Source organism: Branchiostoma floridae, chromosome 1, assembly GCF_000003815.2.
Source record: "Branchiostoma floridae strain S238N-H82 chromosome 1, Bfl_VNyyK, whole genome shotgun sequence".
Classification (NCBI taxonomy): domain Eukaryota; kingdom Metazoa; phylum Chordata; class Leptocardii; order Amphioxiformes; family Branchiostomatidae; genus Branchiostoma; species Branchiostoma floridae.
The window spans coordinates 13449622-13475944 of NC_049979.1; the positions used below are offsets into that span (position 1 = coordinate 13449622).

The 26323-nt window shown below is 41.9% G+C and overlaps 2 protein-coding genes across 2 annotated transcripts in view; one reads left to right on the top strand and one right to left on the bottom strand.

Moving 5' to 3' along the window:
- Positions 1-20064, bottom strand: part of LOC118415376 (ninein-like protein) — a gene marked incomplete in the record, with an annotated part of 31946 nt that extends 11882 nt beyond the window's left edge. The window contains 15 exon segments of the mRNA XM_035819937.1: positions 328-423; positions 849-1029; positions 1250-1342; positions 1574-1703; positions 1942-2103; positions 8372-8512; positions 9297-9439; positions 9840-9912; positions 10229-10476; positions 10758-10954; positions 11275-11365; positions 12780-12982; positions 16590-16692; positions 16984-17176; positions 19876-20064. Of these exon segments, the coding sequence (XP_035675830.1) occupies positions 328-423; positions 849-1029; positions 1250-1342; positions 1574-1703; positions 1942-2103; positions 8372-8512; positions 9297-9439; positions 9840-9912; positions 10229-10476; positions 10758-10954; positions 11275-11365; positions 12780-12982; positions 16590-16692; positions 16984-17169 (2047 nt within the window).
- A 1262-nt stretch (positions 20065-21326) lies between these two features.
- On the top strand, positions 21327-25472 carry LOC118415875 (protein PFC0760c-like). Its single transcript, XM_035820739.1, has 4 exons — positions 21327-22137; positions 23245-23313; positions 24241-24335; positions 24597-25472. Exons 1-4 carry the CDS (start codon positions 21727-21729, stop codon positions 24676-24678), a joined length of 657 nt encoding a protein of 218 aa, XP_035676632.1. The 5' UTR covers positions 21327-21726; the 3' UTR covers positions 24679-25472.
- Positions 25473-26323: the final 851 nt, after the last annotated feature.

Here is a 26323-nt window from a genome sequence, read left to right on the forward strand (position 1 = left end):
TCAAGCTTCAATTGTCCAAAACTTTTCACTATGGAAAATATAATTTTCTCAAAAGTCTGTGATGTTTACAGTGACACAACTTCAAATACTGTCAAGTGGCCCTTCCCTCTTTTTCAGCCTGGTACAAATACACATATTGCACATAACAAGACAGGCATAGCTGAGATCCACAGATGATTCACAGACAGGACATGAATGCTGAGAGACAGCCTGCAGCAGAGAGATGACACATGCACAGTTGCAGCACAGTTACATGACAGTAACATGACAACATGACATGCAGCAGTGACATGGCTGCTGGGTGTGTGAGGGTGGTGGGACCCATACCGTCATCCTCCTGTGATGAGCCAGTGTCCCTCTTGGGAGTTGGAAGTCGCCGCTTTGTTCTTCCTGATGGACCTTCATCAGTCTCAGACTCATTATCTGTGATTGAAGAGTACATACATGTAACAACGCACCTAGACATCAGTTTTCAATTACTGTTAAAGGTCAAATTATGATACTATTTATGTTCACACAAAGCATCAGATAAGCAATAGGCATATTTTACATGTATATGTAAGTTATTACATATTTGCTACTGCTGCAGTACAAAACAGACATCTCTTCCAGAAGCAACATTGGGTAGAGAGAATAGAAGGAAATGGGAAATGGTAGTTCTGAGACCAAGGAAATACTAATTGAATGTTAATGTGCTAAATAGGTCCTTCAATAAGGAAAAGAAGAGGCAGGCAAGTACTAGGAGGCTGGATATTAGAAAAAAAACAGTTTGTCTCCAATCTTAAATGTTTCCGTTCCATGAAGAAAGGAACCAAGCACAAGGACTGGTAAAGACTAATGACACAGACCTGAGGATGTGGTGTGTTTTCCTCTCCTCCTCACCACTGTGGGTTTCTGGTAGTCAGACAGGATGGAGCCTGTGCGCCCCACCTTGTCCTTGTTCCCACGACGACGGACGTGTCTACCTGTCAGCTGACTGCGTAGTTCCTCAATCTCTAAAACCAGCTCGTCATTTTTGTCTCGGAGCTCCTGTGAAGAATGCTGATCAATTAATCCATGGAGCATAAGACTAGACAACACAACAGAAAAATTGCAATTTGGAAGCCAGTCTAAACTATACTATTCTTGAACATCAACAAAGATATGTAACAGCTAATTAGAGGATTCCATATTATAGATTGCTGGTGGTACATGATATGGGAGGCGGAGTAATAAGAAGATCTTTGATTGTGCTATAGTAAGTTCCCACCCTGTTGATGGCCTCCAGGTCCTTGATGTGCTGCACAATGTCCACTTCCTGCTGCATCTTCAGGGAGTCACGACGAGATTCAATATCTGCAAGCTGGACACAAATGCCACAACACTTTACTACAGAACCAGTGATTAGAACCTCAAATGTGGTTGGGAACATGGTCAGCATTCACACAGACTACACACCACATACTTTTGTTTGCACCAGCCTGCTTAAATTACAATTGGATTGATCTTTACAGACTTGTGATACCTGCTCACCAGACACATGGAAAAGTCAAAAGAAGTACTGGAGTGTGCTCTATATTTATATTAAACTGACCCTGAGCTGTAGATCTGAGTAGGCCTCGTTGTCCTTACTGAGTCTGTCGTTGTGTTTCTGCAGCTCCACCAGACGTTCTGTCATCTCCAGCAGCTCCTTCTCCAGGTCTCCCCGCTCCTGGTGGGCAATACTGGTGACACACAGGCTGGTCAGATATGGAACATTCTTCCAGAACAAAGTGGGATTTCCCTGACATTCAGCTTAGTTTCAACTGCTGTTCTCAACAGAAAAAGGATGCCAAGGAAGGATGGAAGTAAGTAAAAGGATGCAAAAAATATGTACAAGAAGGGGAAATAAAGAAAAGACTAGGCAGTCTTTGTTTCACACTCCTGATTGTTGAATCCCTTTGACTAAGACATGAGGTTCACCTGAGTTTCTCATGCAGCCGTTTCTGCTCCTCCAGCAGATTGTCGATCTCATGTTCCAACTTGCCCTTCTGTTTGGCAGCCTGCTGGGTGATGAACTCCCGCTCCTTCTGGATCTCTGCCTGCAGTCGCTCGATCTTCTCCTCATACCTCTTCTCTGTGGTCCTGTTAGAAGAAAAACAGCTCGTTTTACACTGGAACAAGTGCCCAGGTTTTCTTTCTATGGAAAACTGGAGGTACGTGTGGAAGTACGTGTGGAAGCACTTGTGGAAGATCTCTGCTTGGAAACTATCAAACAACTAGAGTTCGGCGACCTCATACCTCCATGAAAATTTAGAGCTTTTGTAAATTTCACGCAAATGACTAAGACATTAACATAATTTATGCATGGTGTTGTTCATCATTGACAATCGTACACATGTCGCAATTATAAAATTCCCATTATTAATCATAAAGTGGTTTTGCAATTTTTACATAAATTATGCAAATAAGTTCCTCATTACCATATTTAGTATCTGCTTATATTCCACCTATCATAATTAACATGTGTTACATTTATCAGAAGTCCAGTTATTGAAAACAATGGAATTATACAATTTCCTCATTAATTATGCAGATTAAGTCCTCATTTGCATAACATGTATATCATTATGAACATCTTTGCCTAAGGTACCCGCATGCCTAATATGATGACAATCCGTTAATCCTTTCTGCAGTTATCCTCTTTGGCATGTCTTGACAAAAATGCCCCTGCAGTTCCTAAATTGAATGTTAGGGGGCTGAAACTTGCTCCACTTTGTCATGACACTGAAAGCTATCTACCACCCAAATTTCAAGACCATATAACGTCCAAGACAAGAGACACATAGAAAAAACTGCTATGATTGAATGTTGTCATTAATTATGCAAATTTGCTCCTATTTTGCATAATTAGTATTTCATCTTGTACAACATTGGCCAAGGTACCTACATACCAAAAATCATGCAAATCCGTTGTTCCCTTCTTGAGTTATCCTCGTCAGAAGTTTTTGACAAAAATTGGGGGTTATGCTAAGATGTACTTACCATCTACAGTATAATCTGAATTATACCTCATACGAGACCTTGTTCGGGAGAGTACCTTATGCAGTAGTTCCACTGCGTGTCGCTAGGCGGTGCACATATACAAAGAGAAAAACACGCAAAGCACCATGGGACCTTACGTGACGTCACCCCTACATCCTCGCCATTTTGACGAAGTGCGGGTAAAGTCTTCCCCTGTGCTGTCCAATATGGGAGGGAAAATGAACAGTTAACAACTGAAATCATTGTTACAAGGGTGGTAAGCATACCCGAACAAGGTCTCGTATGAGGTATAATTCAGATTATACTGTAGATGGTAAGTACATCTTAGCATAACCCCCAATTATACCTCATAATACTCGACCTTGTTCGGGAGAGTACCTTATGCAGACTCCAGAGCAGTGGACAGCACAGCTTGCCCGTAGGAAGCCTGGTCCGACTCTCTTCTGTAGAACCGCTGGAAGGTTGATTCCCTGGCCCAGTCCGCAGCCTTCATGATACTGGCCACGCTGACCCCCGCTGCCGCCGCAGCCGAAGTGGACGCCCCTCTTGTCGAGTGAGCTGAGTATGTGTTGACATCTATCCCAGCTAAAGCCAACACTGACTTAATCCATCTAGCGATGGTATTGGACGCAACTGGTCTATGAGGTCGCTTGTATGAGAGGAACAACCTTTGCTCTCCTTCCACCCGAAAAGGTGAAGTACGCCTCAAATATTCCTTAAGGTATACAAAGACACATAACCTCCTGTCCTGCGGAAAGGCTGCCCAAAAACATTTCTTAAAGGGCCTTTTCTGTCTAGAAGTCTTAAGTAGAGTGGGAACTTTCCACGAAACCCCATCCCTCTGCTTGGACATGTATCTCAAGTCCAGTGAAGCCAAAGTCTGACCTCTGTCAGGTGAAACCAAGGCTGCTAGAGACACCAACTTTAGGGTCAGTTGCTTCAAGCTAAGACTATTAGCTGGACAAAGGTGCATCAAGTACATCAGAACCCTAGAAACATCCCATTGTTCAACATATCTAGGACATGGGGGACGTCGATGAAACACACCCTTCAACAGCTTAGTCACTAGCGGATGACTACCAACACTATACTTGTCAACTGGAAGGTGGACTGAGGAGATGGCAGAACGAGCCACGCCAATAGACCTATACTCGTAACCTTTGTCAAAAAGTCCTGCCAAATACTCAACAACACTCTCTATAGAGCCTGAAACGGGATCGAGACCCCTGCGATCACACCAGCTACACCATTGTCCCCAAGCGGACTGATACTGGCGAGATGTGCTATCTCTCCATGCTGACAAGATGAGCTCCGAAGCCCCTTTTGAAAGGCCTCGACCCTCCAACTGACGCCTGATATTGGCCACACGGCTAGTCTTAGACCTGGTAACAACGGGTGAGGTTCTCCGTTGTGTGGTAGACATAGCAGATCCCGACTCCGTGGAAGGAGAGTCGGAGTGTCGAACAACATGTCCAGGAGTTTGGGAAACCATGCCTGAGACCTCCAGAGAGGCGCTACCAGTAACACCGTCGCATGATCTGTCTGAATCTTCCTCAGAACTCTGAACAGTAGACCGAACGGGGGAAAGGCATACGCCAGACCGAGGTGCCCCCAGTGCAAGTCTAACGCATTCACTGCCCATGCCATGGGATCGGGATGCCACGCCACATATCTCTGCAGCTGAGCATTCAGGCGTGACGCAAACAAATCTACTGAGAGTACGTTGCCTGTCTGAGCGTTTACCTTCAGAAACACTGACCTGTTCAGTTGCCACTCTGTTTTGTCTTGGAAGATTCGCGAACACGAATCTGCTACAACGTTGGTTCGACCTGGCAGGTGTCGTGCGGACAGAACTACACCTTTCTGTAACGCCCAGTCCCACATCTCCAGGGCTAGGGCCGCCAGTGTTGGGGACTTTGTGCCCCCCAGACAGTTTATATAGGCTACAGCCGTAACGCTGTCTAGCTTCAATAGAATATGATGATTTTGTTTTGTTGCGAAGCACTTGAGGCCTAGGAAGGCCGCCTTCAGTTCTAACCAATTTATGTGCTCCTGCGCTTCCGCGGGAGACCACCGACCCCCTGTCTTTTGGTTGCCGCAACACGCTCCCCAACCCAGTAGGGATGCGTCTGAGAAAATAGTCATGTCTGTCGGGACGAACACTCTTCGTCCGTTTACCCTTCGTACATGCGTGACCCACCATTGAAGGTCGCATGCCGCTGTCAAAGTCAGTCTTATTACAGAGTCGAACGACCCTGTCCTTTCCATAGTCTCGTTTAGTAAGGCCTGTAAGGCCCTGTAGTGTAGGGGCGCTGGCAAAATCGCGTGCCTCGTGGACTCCAGCAGACCTATGACACTGGCTAGATCCCTTGCCGAAAGGGTTTGTTGAGAAAGACGAACCAGACAAGTCTGCTCGACTTTCAGTACTTTCTTCTCTGGTAGGAAAATGGTCATAGTTCGAGAATCCAATATGAAACCTAGAAAGGTTACCACCTGAGAGGGCACTAGTTGAGACTTTTCTAGGTTTAAGACAAACCCTAGGCTTTCTAGCAGCTCCCTTGCTACTGCGATGTCTTTTAGACACTGCTCCTCTGACCTTGCCAGAATTAGAATGTCGTCTAGATAAATCACCAAGATTAACCCTTGTTTCCTCAATATCGCCACCACTGGGCGCAACACTTTCGTAAACACACGAGGAGAAGAGGTGAGTCCGAACGGGAGAACTTGGAACTCCCAGAGACTTCCTCGCCACGAAAATCTCAGAAACTTTCGGTCTTGGTGCCAAATTGGAATTGTAAAATAGGCATCTTTCAAATCCAGGGTAGCCATGAAATCCCCTTTCTGCCAAAGCTCTTTCACCAGATTTAGGCTCTCGAACTTGCAGTGATGCTTTTGAACATGTTCGTTTAGATATTTCAAGTTTATGACTGGACGCATTGCTCCTGATGCCTTTGGTACTAGAAAAATAGTTGACACGTATTGGCCTACACATGGTTCTACTTGTAACACTGCTCCTTTCTCTACCATACTCTGAACTTCCTCGTCTACTAGTTTGGCCATGTCGGCCTTTCTTATTTGAGTCACTGGCTGAACAAACTGAAAAGGAGTGGACTCCCACTCTATCTGATAACCTCGAACGGTCTGTAGGACCCACTTGTCGCTTGTCATCCTCTCCCAATTCCGAACAAAAAGAGACGTTCTCCCCGCAGGGCGGAGAGGAGAAAAACTTAAAAGAAAAGTTTGCACACGAGGGAGAGCTAGAGCTTTGTTTACTGGCTTTTGGGAAACTTCGTCCCTGGCTTGTGAAACCCCGACCCTTTGCTGGGTCCGGGTCCAAACCCAAACTTCGACCTATAGTTCCCTCCGGAACGAAATGCATTCAATTTACCTGAGGAATACCTGCTATTAGTATTACTGGTCCAAGAGTAGCGAGGATTATTGCCACGAAAACCATAAGTAGGCTTAGCCTTAGAAGAAGAAGCCATTGGGTAGGCCTTGTTCAAGGTACGTCTAGCCTGGTCAAGGGTAGACAGTTTCTCCACAAAGGTATTACCAAATAAATCCGGAGAGGTACCAGTAGGTAAACTTGAGGTTATCATCTTCTTCACCTCAGGTTTCATATCTTTACCACAGAACTCCCTACGTGTCTGAGTTAGCATGTAGGAGGCTGTGCCTAAAAATAGTAAGGTATTCTCTATGGTCTTACAAACTGCCTCCGGACTAAGTGGCAAATCTGAACCCTTTACTGAGGTCAGCAATTCGACCAAAGGGTGAGCAGCAAAGAGCAACTTCTCATGACAATCCCGCAGGGACTTGTCACTACTAGCTGTCCCCGACTGAAGCAAAGAATTCACAATGCTATCCAACTGTGGGACCTTGAGTATAAACTCTAAATTCGAAGGAGTAGGAAGAGCTTCCATCCTCTCCTTACAATCATTAAATGACAGCTTATTGGTGAAAGCATCAGCCACAAACTTTCTAACATGCTCGGGAACTTCACTCTTATCTGTCTCAAAAGGATTGTCATATTCAAACGACATACCTTCGTCTTTTTCAGACTCGGAGGAGTCGGCCTCCTCGGAACACTCCCCATCCTCCAAATTTCCCGGCTGCTTTCGCCCGGAACCAACCACGCCGGTTCGGCTGGTTGACGCTGCTACACTCGGAGTGGACTCCTGTGTAGTCAAATTTTTGCGTAGCCACTGCAAAAACCCGGCAGCATCAAAGCCAGGTGGAAAGGGGAAGGGACTCTCCGTTCCGTTGAGCTCGACCTCCTTGTCACGGGCCTCTGGGTCCAACACGGGCATGGGAGGGGATTTTTCACCCTCCCCATGCGGGACATGTGGGGACTTGCTCCGCCGAGCACTGTCGTCCCCTTCCACCGAAGACCCATCGCCTTCTCGGCCCTCCTTGGCCAAATTCTCCCGTGCATGCTGCGCCGGCAAGCCTCGAGCGCTAAGCTCTGCCGCCAAAGCCAAATATTTTTTCGGGCGTTCGTCCGGTGACGTGCCACGCTTCCGACCTGAGTTTTCACCCTTGTCGGAGTCCGAAGCCAAATGCTTCTTCTTTTCCTTCTTCTTGCCTCCTTCTGGCATGTTAAGCACCGAAAAAAGGTGCCAAATAGACGGAAAAACGCGAAAAAACGGCGCAGCTAGGAGCTTGAAACAAAAGCACCCGCCGACGCAACACGCACAAGGAAAAATGGCGAGGATGTAGGGGTGACGTCACGTAAGGTCCCATGGTGCTTTGCGTGTTTTTCTCTTTGTATATGTGCACCGCCTAGCGACACGCAGTGGAACTACTGCATAAGGTACTCTCCCGAACAAGGTCGAGTATTATGAGGTATAATGCCCCTGCTATCCCAAAACTAGACGCTAGGGGGCCCAAACTTATGTCACTTCTTCCTGAGCACAAGAGCTATCTAATACTCAAAAATCGTGACCATAGCATGTCCAGAACACCAAGATAGCAAAACCGGAAGTTGCGCTGCAGTACCAAGGGGAGCCGCTAGGGGGCCCAAAATCTAATCATTTCCAGCTTTCATCACACCCTACCAACACACCAAGTATCAAACCAATCCACCCAGCCGTTCTTGAGTTATCTTGTTTACACACAGACAGACAGACACACAGACACACAGACAAACGCGGGGTAAAATATAACCTCCATGAAATTTCATGGAGGTAAATATTGACGGCCGTATGCTTGCTCCTAAATCCAGTTCCTATCAAGCAACTTTGGATATAATAGATTGCTTTTCACATTCTGCATAATGAAAGGTAAAACATCCTTTTCAAAACAACTGACACACACTAAAACAGCAAACAGCATAGATCTACATCATCATGAGTACTGATGTAACTCTGACCTGAGTCTGTTCTCACTGGTCCTCTCCATCCCAGCATGCCGATCGTCCACCTCCTGTACCAGCTTGTTGATGCGCAGGTTAGCTGCCTCAAGGTCACCCTGCACCTTGTCTCTCTCCTTGTAGGCTTGGTCAAGGTCAGATCTGGGGCAAGGCAATGATTTCACAGTTCAAATTACATTTTACGACTCTCTTAATAAAAAGGTGCAGTATCCTTCAGTTTTGCCAGGAAGCATGCACAGGATTCTACAGAGAATAACTTGCTGATCTTGTCACTTCCCTGCTATACTGGAAATACCCTATTGTGGTCATACAGTGAGTGAAGTGATAGTGTTGTGCTCTATCACTGTATATAGTATTGCAAGTGTTGCATTGTCATTGGTGGCAGTGGCCATAAAGGTGGACATTTCCTTCAACTGGAACAGCAGCTTAACAGTTCACTCTAACATCTAATACTGACTAGGCAAAGAAAAGAAATGCAGTATGGCAAGCAGTACAGTATATCACCCTGCATGCAGTACTCACTGCAAAAGCCAGATGGTGTTACTGTTAGGAAGTGGAGGAACAGACAAAGTGAGTATCTGGTAACTAGGCTCTACGGGGCAGTTTGAAGTGATCCTGCTTCCATACCCCATCACATCCCTGAAGTCAGTGGCAAGTCATACATTCTAGTCCAATGTGTCTAATATATACAGTGTAAATAAAACATTTCTTGTGTACATTAATCTTGAGGGTAATATTTCTCAGTTGAAGATATTTGCCATACTCTCTTTCCAAACAATTTTTTGTATGTTCTGTAAATATTCATAAAAATGAGACAGATTTCTTGGAAAACATCTATGACTCTAAATGAATATTGATACAACCTATTTCCTATTGTAGATCTGCCTACCTGAAGACACCTATTCTTATCATCTAGGACACTTACTTAAGATGCCTGATCTCGCTCCTGTAAGACGTGAGGGCAGCATGGTACACCTTGTTGTCCTCAGGGATGGCGTAGAGCTCGTGTTCTAACTCCATACTCAGCTCAGTGATGTTCACCTTTCCTCCCAGCTCAAACCCAAGGTCCTGTCAACATTAGACATTACATTAAACTAACAGCGCAGGAGCATTTTGCTTCTAATGTTCTAAACATGGATCTGGTCTAAATCCTGAAGGAGAAACAGCACACATATCCAGCTATGAAGGTATTGTTCAAGAGGACTTACGAAAATCCCTTGAAACATGAGTGTATTGTGAATAGCATTGATTTGCAAGCTCCTTTAATCCATTTATCATCAAAGCAAAGACAAGAAATACAATGTACAAACAATCGGGAAATGTAGTATCATTTATTCTTTGCATTACATTCCAAACTGACAGAGCCATGCACTTTGTCAACTGTAGTTTATGAAGCAATGAAAACATGTTTAAAGACAGCAGGTACTATCTGAGCAGTAATCAGGGACTGACTGCTGCTGTGACTCACCTCCAGCACCTCCATGGGACTCTGTATGCCCTCCTCCTGCCACAGATTCACTATCTCATCTGCCTGCACATACCTGGGGTAGACATACAGGAGTCTTAGATAAGAGAAATCAGAGAACCATCCACAACAAGTTCAAAAGATAGCCCATTTGCCTAGTGCTTAGAGGTGTTTTGCATGAAGATGTCTGGGGTTGTAGTAGCAGATCAATTGTTGCATACAGTCTACTGATCCACTAATACACTTGTAAATTAAACAGTACCCAAGTCATTTTGTAAGAGACTTTATCCTTGGACAGGGTGCATCAGAAACTAATCATTGAAATAATAACTCTTTAAAGTTTTTACAATTTAGAAAAGAATGAAGGCCAGACAAGAAGATTGAAACCGTACCCAGTTCCTTCTGAGTCCAGTGCTGAGAAGAGGTTGATACCGACCAGCGGTGTGGCAACTCTGGCCAGGGACTCGTCCATGGACATGGTCCGTGCCAGTCTGCGCCTCTCTGCAGCCATCAGACCCCTGGTGGGGGAGGGGGTTGGGGAGGGGGAGGAGCTATACTTGAAGAGACCATTCAGGAGCTCCTGTAAACTGATCTTCCCATCTTCATCTTTATCTAGGGTCTGGAACAGGTGGGACAGCTCCTGGGGGAACAGATCAACAATTTACAATGATACAGAGAAAAGTCGATTCATCATCTTAGCATCTTTGTTCAAAACCTTGTAGTCAATCTGGAGGTATATGGGTGACTTTACACAGTCATACCACCTCAAAAACAACAAAAACTCCTCAAAAACTGACACCTGTTCATAACGATTTCGGTCATTTCTGCAGTTGAAACCAGTTTGGTATAAAGTCACCCACTGTATCCACCATGAAGTAATTAAGTTACCACTACAAGGGAAGGTTATGGATGGTTCCTGACCTCATCGTTCATCTCGTCCAGTCCGATGTGTTTACAGACCAGGTCCAGCTCAGCCTTGTTGAGGAAGCCGCTGTGCCCCACCCCCAGCTCCTCCCAGATCTGCCGGATCTCCTCCTGTCTGTCCTCATCTGTGGGGCTCATCATCGCCCCTCGGGATGGGGTGTACGCCTCGTCCATGGTGCCTGTCTTCAGCAGACCTGGGCAGGGGAGGGTTGGGATGTTAGTAAAATTTCTATAAACCTATACAGCCAGCAACGAATGCATTACCAACTATAATACATATTCTACGACGTTCTAATAACCTACTTAGACAAATGTAGGAAATTTGACGACCATTCCACAGAAGAACGGAAGACTAGAATTTGAAGGTGTATGCCTACTTAGATGGAAAAGATCAAAGGGGAAATTTCAGAGAAACCAACCAAACTTATGTTCGTGTAATGAAAGTATCACTACCATTACCAATGAGTCTGTTTTTTTTCATTGTTTATCATATCATTATATTCCATACACTTACCTGTCCCCTCAGCCTCAAATGTTCTCTCGTGCTCCTTGTCACTGTCTCCAGTAGAGGGTGGTTTCTTTTTACCGTCGTCAGACTCGAGGCTCTGTACATGGCAGGATGGAACAATCATAGCTTTCAGGTGGAGTCATTGGAGATAAAACCATTTGACCAATGATCTGTTTTAATCTATTTGAATTTATAATTATATACGTCCTTTTGGAGATCTGTTGTTACTAGAGTCGTGTAAATATTGCAAGATGCGTAAAACAACCATCTTTGTCAAGTAAAAGCTAGAGATAATTGGCCTTATATCTCCACCATAATATAAAAGAGAGGAGAAGTTGAACTTATCCAGCAATACACTCGTTCTCATTGAAATGTCGAAAATGGCATTTTTTTGGTCGAAAAATGAATCGGCTTTATTGTCACTGAAAACTACTTGGTTGTTTGCGAAAATTCCTCTTCTTACCATAGCCAAAAAATGGCAACTTATTATTTTCGGTCCCATTGGTAATGCATTACAGGGCATTAACAAACGTTACCGGTAACGTTTGTTACAACAGTAGACTTTACCCTGTTTTCTTCGAAAGGACTTACCTTATTGACTACATCATTTAGGTATAAGTGGATGTCCATAGGGGCATTTGAAAAGTGGGCAGCTTTTTTACACCAGGTCAAGTAGAAAGCTTAGACAGCATCGAACAATGGTAACGTTTGTTACAGTCATTTTTGTACAACATTTTGGTAAGCAAGGTGGGATACAAATGACAGTCAACAACCCTTTCTCGTCTCTTTAGAAAGCCAGAAAAACTGTACAGCGTCACAAAAACGGCCATTTCTAGTCTTATACGTGGATAACATAACCGTGGCAACCATCGTACTGGTGGTGGTAACGTTTGTTACAGAATCTGGCGACAGGCATAAAACACCTCACACAGCCTCCAAGATCAGTGACAGGAGCGATCTGACGTGATCGATTAGAGGGCCTGGTCAGCTGGTTTCACCTGCCGAACAATCATTCTGGGAACTGAATTATTACATTTTTGGCAACTATTTGAATTCTTCGTTTCTTCTCAGGCGACAGCCATTTTTTAGGGTGTGAAATCCCACCCGTGGCTATAATAATCTTCTAACCCATCAACCTATACGAATGTTGTTGTGCATCTTTTGTAAAACATTACAGAGGTTGTGGAAAAATGAAGGAACCAGTGAAGCTGTCTATAATTTGCGCCATATCAAGGCGTAAAGTCAGGCGACAGCATTTCGACATTTAAATGAGAACGAGCCAATAGTCTCATTTTGTATCTCTATCTGTTGATTGTATCTTTTCAACATGTCTTGTGTGACCTGTACTTAACCCTGTGTGGCAAAAATGTGCAATAAAAGTCTTCATTCATTCATATATATGGTTAAGATGGCAATTATTCCTACAACCTGACTAAAGCCTTCTGAACATCACATAGCATATTGTGACTAGAATCTTTTCTTGGTGAACCTGATACACCAGTAACACCCACCTGAATACTGGCCATAGAAGACGTCCTTTCTCGCAGAGTTGTGCGCCTCTCTGTCCGCCGACCCTCCTCCCTGACTTTCTTGGCAGGAGTCGGGTGACTTTCTGAGCGTGAGACGTCGTCTTCCGAGTCTAAGAAGTCAGGTTTGGAACGGCGGCCATATTTTTTCTTCCCCTTGACGTACTTGGGTTCTACCTCCTCTGGTACTGTTGGAAAAATTAAAACATAAGAAAAACAGTTTTGGAACAAAACACCATGCACAACACCTTAGCAATACCTGCCTCTATATAATACATCAGTTTGTGTGGACATGGTTGTAAAATGCCCGCTTTTAATTTGAATTTAGCAGGCAAAACTGCAAATTACATGCACACAAACCTGTAACTTTTCAGTTCACAATAAAGAGTCACTGTGGCATTATGAAGCATACATCTTCCACTGTGAGGATTCTGGTGTTATAAATGTTTGAATATTACTTTATTGCAATAAGGATTTCAATATGAAAACTGAAGTGTGCCAATTCTAGGCCAAGATTGACAGATACTGCCCAGTCAAGAATAACATGTTCCTGTTCAAATATTCTTACTAAAATTAATATATATTATATAACATATGACTAAATTGACTTTCTGATTTTGTCTTTTACACATATCTAATATGCTCTATTGTTCAGCAAAAAAAAGAAAAAAGCAAACAGTGCTGCTAATAAATTCTTAATCAATTCATTACTGTGATGGGTCAGGGATATAATTTCAGCCAACAAGCTGGTCTATTGTAAGGTTATGAGAAAGACAGGTGCAGCCTTTGAACTGTCAACATGTATTACTCACATCACAACACACAGTAACAGCAGGTGCTACTCTAGTATAGCCAGTCATTCATCACATCACACATGCATTCAGTACCCTGCTTACATTTGTTCATGACAGCTTAAGATTAATGTAACTAATAATTACTCTTTCATTCACAACACAATTTATACTGACATCATGTGGGTACAGGAATGTGATACTTAACAACACAACAATATTTTCTGGCACATTTTCTGTGTCTTGAAAACAACATTTAATGTCATTCTACTTTGACTATAATACTTGATACTATACTATTTCATTATGATCTATAGCAAGAACAGTGATTAAAACTATATCAATGATATGCACTATGTAGTATGAAGGATATCATTCCCCTATGACTGACCCTATATCATCAAGGCAGCGATGGTTAATCTTTCAAACCAGGGCCTTATTTCAAACTAAAGGAAATTTACCATTCGCCGCTTGGTCCCCTCAACATTATCTGAATTCTTACATTACACTGCTTATCACACAAGTGAAATGTTTTGGACAAACAAAAATATATGTCCAGAGTACAAGCATTATTCCATATGGAAAGCATGAGCACTTTTCAAAAAGGTAAGGATCAGTCTCAAATTCATGCAAGATCGTAACAGAAAACATCAAGCTGAAATTCCACTGAAAATTCCCAGGAAGCTCATACCAAGGAACTAACCTGCTGTAGAAAGGATAATACACCAGCTGGGGCACGTCTATAGTACCTACAACAATAAACACCCCCTACTGCGGGGACAGCAGCATACACAAAGGGCATACACTGGGCAAAAATCAATACAACAAACAGCAGACATAGGTACTAGTATGGAAGTCACCTATGGCTGCCCCATTGCTTGGACCAAGCAGTGGCTATGCAAGGAGGGGCTACAGTCCAGGTACATACTTAAAAAAATTAATTTCTTTCCAATTTTGGGCCATCACCTTTTTTGGAAATCTACCTTGTCAGAATCTGATCCTAGTAGCTGTCATGCATCTGATAAACATTGAGTACATGAAAAATACTAGCATGGAACTTTTTTTCATGAAGGCTTGGTAACCCCCAGTAGAGCCCCAGTCTTGGATGTGGAAGCTGACAGTGATGAGGCCCAGATGTGGGAGTCGGTAGCCTGGTATCCAGCCATATTATAGCTCCCCAGACTCTTCTATCCTCTCTGCAACAGAAGAGTCTTGGGAGCTACAGATAATACCTCTGGATTGCAGGCTACAAGGTGGGCCTGCATGGGTTTTTCTGCGTGCTGTAAATATTTGAAATATTTGCTATGGTTTAATTTTCACGTTTTTTTGTGGCGACATCAGTCCACTGCGAATTTACAATACGTCAAAATCCTGTCAACCTTGAACTTACGATACTTTGTAAAATTGCTTTCCCTCCTACTGTGAAATTACTTCCCTGGGAAAAATGAACTCCATAACCTCATGTGAGTCATAACCAAATGCCAATTTCAAGTGACCTATTACAAATTTGCAATATTGATTATACAAATACTGTCATCATTTGCATTATTAAATTCTATTGGATGAACATATTCTTTTTAACCAAATAAGTCAATAATACAAGTTGTTCATGGTATCCATATTTCTCTAGAATCTATTCCAAATCACTGAGACCTTCGTCAGTGTCATCACTTACAAATGTTTTCTTTTCTAGCAAAGAGTTAGCATGACTTTGTATGATATGATTTATGTCTCAGTGTCCACCTTAACTTAGCTTTGAGTTTCTAACACTGAAAGTGTGAAAGTCCTATCACTTATCACTACTAATTGTATAAATTTGTCATTAGTTATGACAATCAAGTCTTGATTCTAATGATTTATCTATCAATCATATTCCTCTTGGGTCCTATCATGGAATGCAGCAGGTTTCAATTAGATACTTATCTGATTATGTAGATCATTATTCAAGCTATCCATATGTAAAAAAATAACGATAATCCATCCACCACTTCTTGAAATATTCTCTAATCAAAGTCTGAAACCAAAAAATGCTAGTAGTGGGCCCAAACCTTCACCACTTATTCGCTATACCAAGAGCTATCTACCACTCAAAAATTATGACCATAGCTTGACCAGAACATGAAGTGTGAAAAAAGAAAGTTTAACTGCATTACCATAAACAGCCACTGGGAGGCCCATTAATGCATAATCTAGGTTACCTTGAACTTCATTTCCCTGACCACTACCCATCTATCAAGCACTATTAGGATCAAAACTACTGTATGTTTATTTCCCAAGCTAGCCAGCAAAGTAAATCTCAAAGTAAAACTGAATGTCTCTGATAGTTCCAGCAGTAAATGGGTAATGACAGCATTCTTCAGTGTTACAAGCTGCTGGTAACCAATGTGCTCCATATCCTGAGCGGGAGGTATTGACTTACAGAATCGCATAACCATCACTGATAATAAAGCTACTGTCACTGACAATACTTTACTTAGGCAACAGCAAGTTTTATATCCCCTGTAGCCTCCAAATCTAATGGATGAAAGCGAAAAGGGGATTGATAAAAAAAGATACCTACCATGTACAAAGTGACACGTGTGGTAGACTACTATCACCTACCAAGTTGGAAAATACACTCAAGGCTACCACACAGGTGTCACTTCTACAACTACCTAACTAGCTTCACCATGGCTACAGTACCACACAAGTGTCACTTGTAAAAGTACACTGTACAATCAAGTCTACAACACTACAGATTTTCCCATTTTGGTATTTTCTCTTCATGTTTACCATCTCCTGAGGGGAATTTCTTTCAAAATCAGGCAAATACTAATAAGCGTGCTGATGTCATCCACAAAATTTATATGATGTGGCATTATAGCAGAAAAGGATGGACGTTAAGTACATAACGCATGCACATCTATATGTAGAACCAAAGCTGTTTGCCATGACCAAAAATGGTTTTGATAGTTTGCCTTCCCATTTCTCTACTGGAAATACAATTGATAACTCTCTGACTTACCAATGTCCTCGATGAAGCTGAAGTCCTCCTCTGTAGTGTCCAGCTCATCCACAGAGTGAGACAGAACAGCAACAAACCCCTCCTTAAACTCATCAAAACTAACCTGGGGACAAGAATCATGAACAGTTGGTTAGAAGTGTTGACACTTTAGACTCTAAAATACATAAAAGTACGACTTACTTCAGAAAATGACACTTTTCAATCACATTTCATTTTGTACACACTGTAATGTATTGAGGACTAATATTTTTTCATTTCAATTTTTACTTTCAAGCTTTTATCCTTTTGTATCATAGTTCTTGTTACACACTCATACATGCATCTTTATTCTGACCAAATAAATTTTTTGTTCACAATGATTTTAACAGACTTTGTCAATTTTTCAACCCCTTACCCTGTTGTTGGGGTCCTTGCCAAGCAGTTGTTTGGTGAGGTTGTCTGCCTGGTCGTCCAGCTGCAGGCGGTGGCACAGCTCGCGCAACTCGGCCCTGTCCAGGTAACCAGTACCGGTGGTGTCACAGCTGTCAAACACCTCCTTCAGCTGGGCTACATACACATCCTGCTCACCCTCATCCATCATGTGCTATCTGGGAAGGTAAGGTTGAGCGGTCAAGACATGCTGGCTTTCTTCCCAGAAACATATCTAATCAAAGACATCAAGTTCAATGTTACCAGGGAAATGAAATGATTTCCACACATATCTTGGATCTGTTCCAGGTTTGATCCAAAGTTACTATGTACAAACTCACCTGCCCACTTAAATCACAAGGATATCAGCTGCAACAAATATCAGAAGGGAAAATAAGAGTAAAACTGTCTTATGAATGCTACCACTGTCTAAATCTTTTACAGAAAAGGCAACAACAGACATTTTTTGCTAGCTTACCTGCAAAGGTCAGGTAGAGTAATAGCACAAGAGCACAGCTGCTACAAGCATACACAGAACCCTGCTACTTCACAATTAAACCTCCGTGGGGTTTCCACTTCAAGTCTATTTCAAGCACCACACGTGCCCCACACTGGGAGGTTCCTTTCCTTAGAGTGTCTTTGAAAGTTTCTCAGCCATGTCTTGTGGAGAAAGACATTGGCACAAGTGAGTAGGTTTGAATGTGGAACTGAGAGGACCCAGGGGGAGGATGTGAGGGTCTCAGGGCCAGCAGGATTACACACAGGTACAAAGGGCAGGGTTTGGATCAGGTGTCACACCTGCAACAATCAGGGCACCTGAGCAACCTGGATGGTACAGATTTACTTCAAAACCCTGAACAATATGGATAAGATTTGATGTCAATGAATCAAAGAACTAAGTCTGAACATACTAAAACAAGTCTTATTAATATGTGGGATGTACGAATTTACATGTCAGTGAAATGAGTTGTTTCGAAATAACAACTTTATGACAAACTGTACTAGGGATTATGAGTTTGATATGGGAAGACTAGTTCACATTTTGTGTCAATGCCTCATTGTTCTTTTCTATAGTATTGCTCTCATTTCCATCATACAGAAATATGGAATAGATACTAACAAAATGACTGCTCACACATAGAAAGTAAGTAAGCAGCAAATGCATACAATGAATAATCACCAAGTGGTATAGCATACTTCACTCACTAGGCAGGACAGTGTTTACATCTTTCTTTCAATATCTATTATCCAACCATACACCACGAGTGAAAGAGAAGCTTGGTTGACAGTTTCTAGAATGCTATGCAGTTCTTGAATCTGGTAAGGTCAACAATTGTTGGCTGAATGATAAAAAAAGTCACTAGTAGTACTACCTATACAATCATTATACTTTGTATGATTGATACGTTTGAAGACTCTGGGTGTGTGATTCAATGTACCACAATATTGCTGATATGCTAGTTAGTGATATCCAATGATATATTTTTTTCTCTGCTTTAGAACACACAAGTCAAAAAGAATGACAACATATTTGCCCTGGGCGTAACCACCTTTCTATTTGTTACGGTGATTCAGGTATGAAAGATGGAGTGAGTCAAACTCTGTGTGACTGCAATCCTACTACACTGTAATTTTATGAGTTCTACAAAGGAGGTTTGTTGGTGGTCAGGAAAGGTTATCAATATTAACATTTTACAATCAGCATCAAAGAACCCAACACACTAATTGAGAAAGCGGGTGCCAGCTTTAGCAAAGCCCCATTGCACCACTAGCAAATGTAAAAGAGTCATACACATGTTAAGTTACTCATATACTACGTCCTCAGTCCAATCACCTGTCGAGCGTAGAGTGGAATCATTTCATGAATATTCATGAGGCTGACAACAGAGATGACATGATACTCTCCTGGGAGATTACCAGATGCAAACCTTTGTACTCGCATGAAATATTAACAGTTCAACATTTCCAAAATGCCTGTTTTTGTTCCCTGCACTTTGTTTACTTCCACATAAAACAATCTAGAATCTAAACTACAGCACAGGTCAGGGTTTTATCAGATGCAATGCCTTGAAGACAAGTTGACTAAAATCTGACTGAATGTTTAATACTAAAATTTCAAAGCTTGCATTGTTCAATTTGTTGACAATTTTTTCCTGTATGACTATGATCAGGCAAATCAATTTGTAGCTGAAGGACAGCAAAATTATGTTACTGTCAAACAACACCTGAACCTTATATAATTAACATCAATATTGACATAACGTTAAAAACAAGTGTGATACAATTGTTACACAAGGTGTGGTTTGCTGATATGGTGGTATTAAATATTTCATAACTTGTCCCTGAAGACCTTTGCCCGTATCTAAAACACACTGGACTGTGGACAGGTGACTCACCTGTTTGTTTACAAATTATCAGTGTTGTACAAACGCTTAAAATGTTTAAAATTCGAGCTCTTAAACGTATTTACAAGAAGACTTCAGCTAAATTGTCAAAGATACCTTGGTGTAAATCAAGTAAAAGTCTAATATGTATGGTCCCGTTTTAACAAGGATTTGATTTTCAACAGACAACCATGCACAGACTGACCAAGGACTGACAGAGTAACGTTTGACAACGCCAAAACCTTGAGTTATTCAACCGTGAGGGCAGTTTTGCCTAAATCACAGCTGTAGAGAGACTGTCCCTCATTAGTTAAAGAGTTTAAAATTTGACATTTAACTGAAGCCTGGAAATCACTGAGGGGTGGAATCACTGAAAGCCCACAAGGTCTACAACAACAACGAACCCAGCAGCAAAGTTTAGGTGGGAGGGGGGAATTTCTGCCACCGGGCCCGCAAGGCATGTTTCTACCGACGCTATCCCCTGAGTTACGTACCTTTTCATGGTCTCAAAAGGCAAGAAACATGCGCCAGTGCCCTAGGATGTGGACACAAGGGCTTCAGACGCCAGGTCCTGTACAGAGAAGGCGCTACAGCTCTGCGGAGTAACTTGTTGGCCGTACACGGTGCTGAGGTGTTGGCGGCGGAGTTTTCAAGCTGCGGGATTTCAAGCTGAGGACGCCGTACCGCATCAACACGCAAGTAAGCACTTTAAAGTGCGCGTTTATCCGAAAAAAATGTTACATAAAACAAGTGAAACTTGTAACACATTCACACATACTTATCTTAAATCATAAATGACATTTACTAATTATAAGGTGTGATTAAAGCAGGTGAATGTTTTTATTCTTTACGTATAGATGCACATCAGGCTTAGCGAGCTTGGCGGTCCTAGCGACCAGGTGGGAGACACGCCCAACAACAGAATTGATCATCAGTTTTCGGGTAGTATTTGCATCGACCGAACCCAATAAATTGTACCTAACAGAGTGTCAACGTACAAAGCAAATCACGGAGCTGTGATAATTGTTCAAGTCAAACTTAATACAGAAAAGTAAAGTTTGATACGCATGAATTGATTATAGCTATACATTTGTACTCATATACGGTCAGCAGGCCATTGTCTAGAATTAAGTGAGTTCAAAGAAAATAAAGTGGACATTGGTCGATCCAATGGCCTGTCCTTTCTTTTGAGAGCTAAACTAATTGGCGATAATTTGTCTTGGATGAACTAACCCACATAGATTTACATCCTCAAAATGTATGAAATTACATTAGTTCATGAGATACTAGTATTCGAAGAGCTTATTGTCATTTTCATCTTTGGTGTAGTATTTGATTGCTATTAAGTTAATCAAACTGAAGAAAGATTTCTGAATAGATTCACAATAGAGGGGTCCCGATGATGATATCGCACACTCAACATTCGATACAGACTATTCAGCAAGCAGTATTTCGATGAACTTGAGTACAAGGAGAAACGTGACCTCAAACTCCTTTAACTGACCTGTTGACATCTCTTATCGCTGCGGGCTGTGTCCTTTAGGGTAGTGGAAGTAATTTTTTCAATAATTTCAACAGGAAGTCAAAAATTAAATTAGAATTTAAAAAAAAAACAGAATCATATTTAGGAAGCTTGAAGAAGCCATGATCACCGACGTTAAAAGAAGTGCCACCGTAAAGTTTTTTTCAGCCCTGTTTTTGATACTGAATCAGATTATTTAGACTCATTACATTTACGTAAGAAGCCATTTGAGATATAAACCCTATATTTCTCAAATTGATGTGAAGGAGACGTTATATGACTGGCCGAAAGACGAGATGACTAGGTCACAGGTGACCGTGCTTGTCAATAGAGACGTCCTCCTGCCCCACAAAGCGAAACTGGTGCCCTAGTGACCATGGACACGTCAGCCCTGCCAGTGACGTTGTGCTACTGCCAGTCTGCTACATTCCCGCGATGCCGGGACATCGGATCGCCTTTCGAACGGAGAGATGGTTCGGCCCACATCCCATAATTGGCAAGCCTTGCGCTCAGAATAGTTTCCCACCGCTCTCCGGGCGGACACCAGCATACTTGCCCTCTAAAATCAGTGGACATCGAGTCGTGGACTTCGGGCAAAGGCAGCTATTACCATCCAAGAAATCATCTTAAAGTTTGTGAGAAAAAAACTGTTCTCTGTCAGGTGAGGTGGTCGTCCTCAACAACCGAGGGATCTGCTACTCAGGACTAGGGTCGTGCGTCCGTGAGGATCCGACGTGCAGGCAGAGGACGCCATACAAGTGACAGGCATTCCTCCTCCCACCCTCCGATATTTTGGGCTGTGCACAATTTGTAACCGGCAAACATGAAGCTCAGATTAAGGCACTTGTTGCTGCTTCTCCTAGGATTCCTCCTAGTTGTACCTGACGGTATGGGTGTAAGAGCTCAGGATGACGACGATGATGATGACGACGATGATGATGATATTGATAACGATGATGACGACGACGACGACGATGATGAAGATGGTGATGAAGATGATGATGATGATGATGAAGATGATGATGATGGTATAGAAGACGACGAAGACGACGAAGATGATGATGATGACGATGATGATGAAGATGATGATGCTGACGCTGATGATGACGACGACGACGATGATGATGATGACGATGATGATGATGACGACGATGATGATGATGATGATGATGACGATGATGAAGAGGACCACGAGAAAAACTCCCTTTGTAATTACATCTGCGATAGCTGCGACGTAAGCTCTTTATTTGTGTTTTCTTAGTCATCCTCATTGTTGACTTCTGGATTAAAACTTAAAACTGTCGGGCTTTCATTTTTAGATGGACTTCACCAAAGTGCAGGTTTTCTTTGTATGAAAGTTGCTAATTCACAGCCATTTCTTTTTATTTCATCAAAAGCTCAGTTTGTAGTACACCAAGTACTCAAGTGCTGAGATATAATTGTAATCATTTCCTGCTACGTGATGGGTTTATTAATGTACATCATTTGCAGTGTCTAGAAACCCAAGCTTAAGTTTTGCCAGATAACCTTTTGGGCACATCGTAGCAAATTAATATATTTCTGTATTATAGATATGTTGACAAGACTGTCACCAATATGACAAGACTATTGTCATATCTTTAAATTTATTCGTACGGTCTATTTCAGTGTGTAGAGGCTGTTAAAACGCCAAACATATGAAGAGGGCCCCAATAACGATTGTGTGGCTCTCATGATGTGGCTTTAGATCTATGAAGCCCTAGGTTACTGCCCTACTTCTTGAACGCTTGGCAGCCAGAGTAGAGACCACACCCCGTGTCAGTTGGGCAGCTCTTGTTTCCAAATATCATATGATAAGTCAGGAATTATTCTTTATTTACTACAGCAAATGAACGACATTTCCCTTACCATACAGGCCGATACATTGAAAGCCCTTATTTTGAGTCGTCTCGCAAAGAATGCCGAAAGTCTAGTTGACCAGTAAATACTATCTTTTATATCCATACTTTGGACCGTGACTGCCGAGGTTCTATATTTGACTATGAAAGTGATACCCAGACACTCGTGGTGACTTTAACTTTAGCTGAGAGGCATGCCGAAATATCTACTCATCGTAAATGAAATGAAATGAAAGTTTGGTACGATAATGTACGAAAGTACGATAATGAAAATCAGTAAATCCAACTTGGTTGATTTGGCCAAAGATTACAGTGATCAACGAGGTTAACTTTTTAACCTCCTTGCAGTGATTCAATATTAGCTACAGATCTGCTTTTTTGTGTTTATATTTCATGCTAGTTCGTTCAGTGGATAGCAATATGAATCAAGACATTTAATGATTGTTGTTTTGAAATCCTTTCAGTTCTGTGAATTCTGCGATAGATGTCCCTGCCGAATCAATGACGAAGAAGAGTACTGCGACAAGTGCAAGGTATGCTGTCTTCATTTGAAGTAGCGTCCAGTAAATTTGTTGAAAATTATCTTGATCAATTATCAGTGCGTATTTTATACTACAGTTTCCGTGCCATGGCAAATACAGATTTCCTGTGACGGCTGCCGTGTTGAATCTGTTCTGCTCGACGCTGATCTCATGAAATGATACACCAAACAGCTGCAGGAGGGGCGTGATGGAAACAGGCGTGAAATTATTCTCGAGTTGACCCGGCTGTCCGCTAAGTAGGCCAGACAGCTACAGGGGGACTGTCATGTCAATACAAGCATGACATGTGTGCCAGGGCTGGGTATTTATAGCTCCATAAAGGGCATGTATCGCGCCCATATATCTGTCGGAAGAACGCCCGTCTGCATTTTCAATTCATAGAAATACTGAGCTAGCTTCCGAGGAACATGTATTGTCTAAATCTTGGCGATAAAAATCAGTTTTAGAAAGACTGATGTACTGGTTTAGATGTTGTCACCCGCCATTACAGGACTATTAGTATTGGGTACATGCCGGCTGTCGTACTCCTTGGGGGGAAGTTATGGTAAATTTCGACATTCGACATACCACTATGTTCAACTAAGCAAGAGACTCGTGAGCGTAGATGAGGCCCGTATCTACAAACGGAATTCTTCGATATTCCATTTTTTTGTAAAAAAAAAATTGGATGGTGATCCATCAGTAACGGCTTAAGCACGACTTAAGCGCTGATGCCGCGTGTTGTGCCAAATCAAACAATGCGTGCAAGTTGTCAATTTGTGACGTTAGTACAACTTGGACAGTATATGTATACATGATAGTTATTGCCTCAAAAGAAGTGTTATTATTTTTCAGTGCATCAGATATGACGCCTTCTTCGAGAATACGGGTCCCCTTCATTTCCCTTGACATAACGTGTGCTATTTTGATCCGTTACAGTTCTGCAGATTCTGTGGCGTCTGTGAAACCTTCTGTGAGAGTTACGGGTGCACGCCTGGGTCATTCCTGGACAAGTTCACATCGACTGTCTTCGAGTAAGTTTCGATTTCTAGTCCACAAATCAGAACGATAAACTGCTGCCACCTAGAACTGTGAGTTGTGAACATCTAATGGCAGTAGGTTATACCCTGCGACAGCGTATAAAGCCTCAGATGGTTCATATACATTGATAGTTATCTCAACATGTTGTTACAACGTTAACATTTGGATCATGAGGCCAAATGACATAAAGGGAGCCATGTTAATATCTTCAACTCCAAAGCATCATTAGTTAACTGTACATATTTTTCTTACAGAAAAATCGATAAACACGTCATCGACCTTGATGACGACGACGATGACGACGACGATGATGATGACGATAAAGATGAGCTATAGAAGAGTCTTCACATCCTGACTTTAGAGTTTTATTTCAAACAAACACCATGAACCCTGGTCAATGTGATATTACAGGAACAAGTATTGGGAACATCTTAATGTCAAGACATGTCTTCTATCTGAAGACTCAAATGACTTATTGGGAGTTGGTAGAGTCTAATTCTATAAGCCAGCATATTTAAGGGGAACCCATTCGTTGAAGACAGCTTTCGAATATTTGCAAAATATACGGAATTTCACCAATCATAAACTTCTGCCACGAGCAATTGCCCTCTTTGTGAAAATGGAAAACAATCTAGCATTCATGGCAATTTCAACGTCTACCAGGAAGACTTCAGGATGTAAACATTTTGAACAGAGTTCAAGTCAGAATCTTCCTGAAAAGTTTGCAAGTTTTAGTACCCAAGTGGCTAAATACGACATCAAAGTATACTTGCATTGTGAGCTGAATCTGAAGGCTGTTGATTACTCCCCTTTGCTTGAATTTCCACCACAGGAAAACGTGCTTGATGTGAATCTCAGGGCGACTTATAACGTTAGAATGCCAGCAGTATTGTAAGTCACCTATAGCAAGGCTGCATGTAAGAAAAGAAGTCAGTATAGGTACACGGATTTGACAGTGTTGGTAGAAGGCATGCTGTAGAGCAGTTTGATACTGGACCAGATTCTAAAAGAAATCGAAGCACTGACTTTCCTGTGAAACATGCTTCTTGAGGCAGTATTTCTGTACATTTTGGTGCTACCTGTGGACTGTTTATTTTCTGTGTGAATAAATGGCACTTTTTACAACTTAAGTGCACTTTGTACTTATTATCAACCTTGTAATTTCCAGGAAGTGTGTTAGCCTGAGAAATATCGTGGGATTTGGAAAGAGCTATTTGTATTGTAGGCACATTGGTTATTAGAGCATGGTAGCAGTATTTTTAGGTGATGTAAAATCATAGGGCATCCCCATCCTGTAGGTATTGTCAAAACAGCTGTTGGTCACCTTGCAGTCTGGAGCTAGTTATCTACTAGCAGAGGTTAGACTAGTACCTAGACATACATGGAAACAGGTTTTAAAGAAATTGTTATTCCTGGTAAAGAAGGTATCAAACAACTAAGCCCTCATAATAAATACCATAGTTACCTCATGGAGGTTTGTGCCTTAAGGACTTTTCACATTTTCATTTGGAGTATTTGAGAGCTTTATCTAATTCTAGACATAAGAAGAAATCACCATGTTTTGTTAACTCCTTGTTGGAAAATGCAGCCCAACTGACCAGTTGTGTTGATAATATAGCAATGTTAGTGTGAGAGATACAGACTGAGATGACCATTAGATATAAAATGAATGTTTTTACTAAGTACTATCAACAGCTATCTTGAAAAAATAAAGAGGCATCACGAAATATTGTAAATCTGTACAACTTTATTGGACATTGCACCACATTTTTGTATACATGTACATAAAATGAAAGTATGAGTTCAGCTCTGTATAATGATTAAGTATGGGTATTGCAAAAAAAAAATAATAAGAAAAAGAAATACTGTTAGCAATTGTTTCCCATATCAAAATGTTCTGACCAAGCAGTATGCTGTGGATTACATCACTGAAACATGTAGCAGATACATGAGTAACACGACCAGAACATTGTTAATGCTT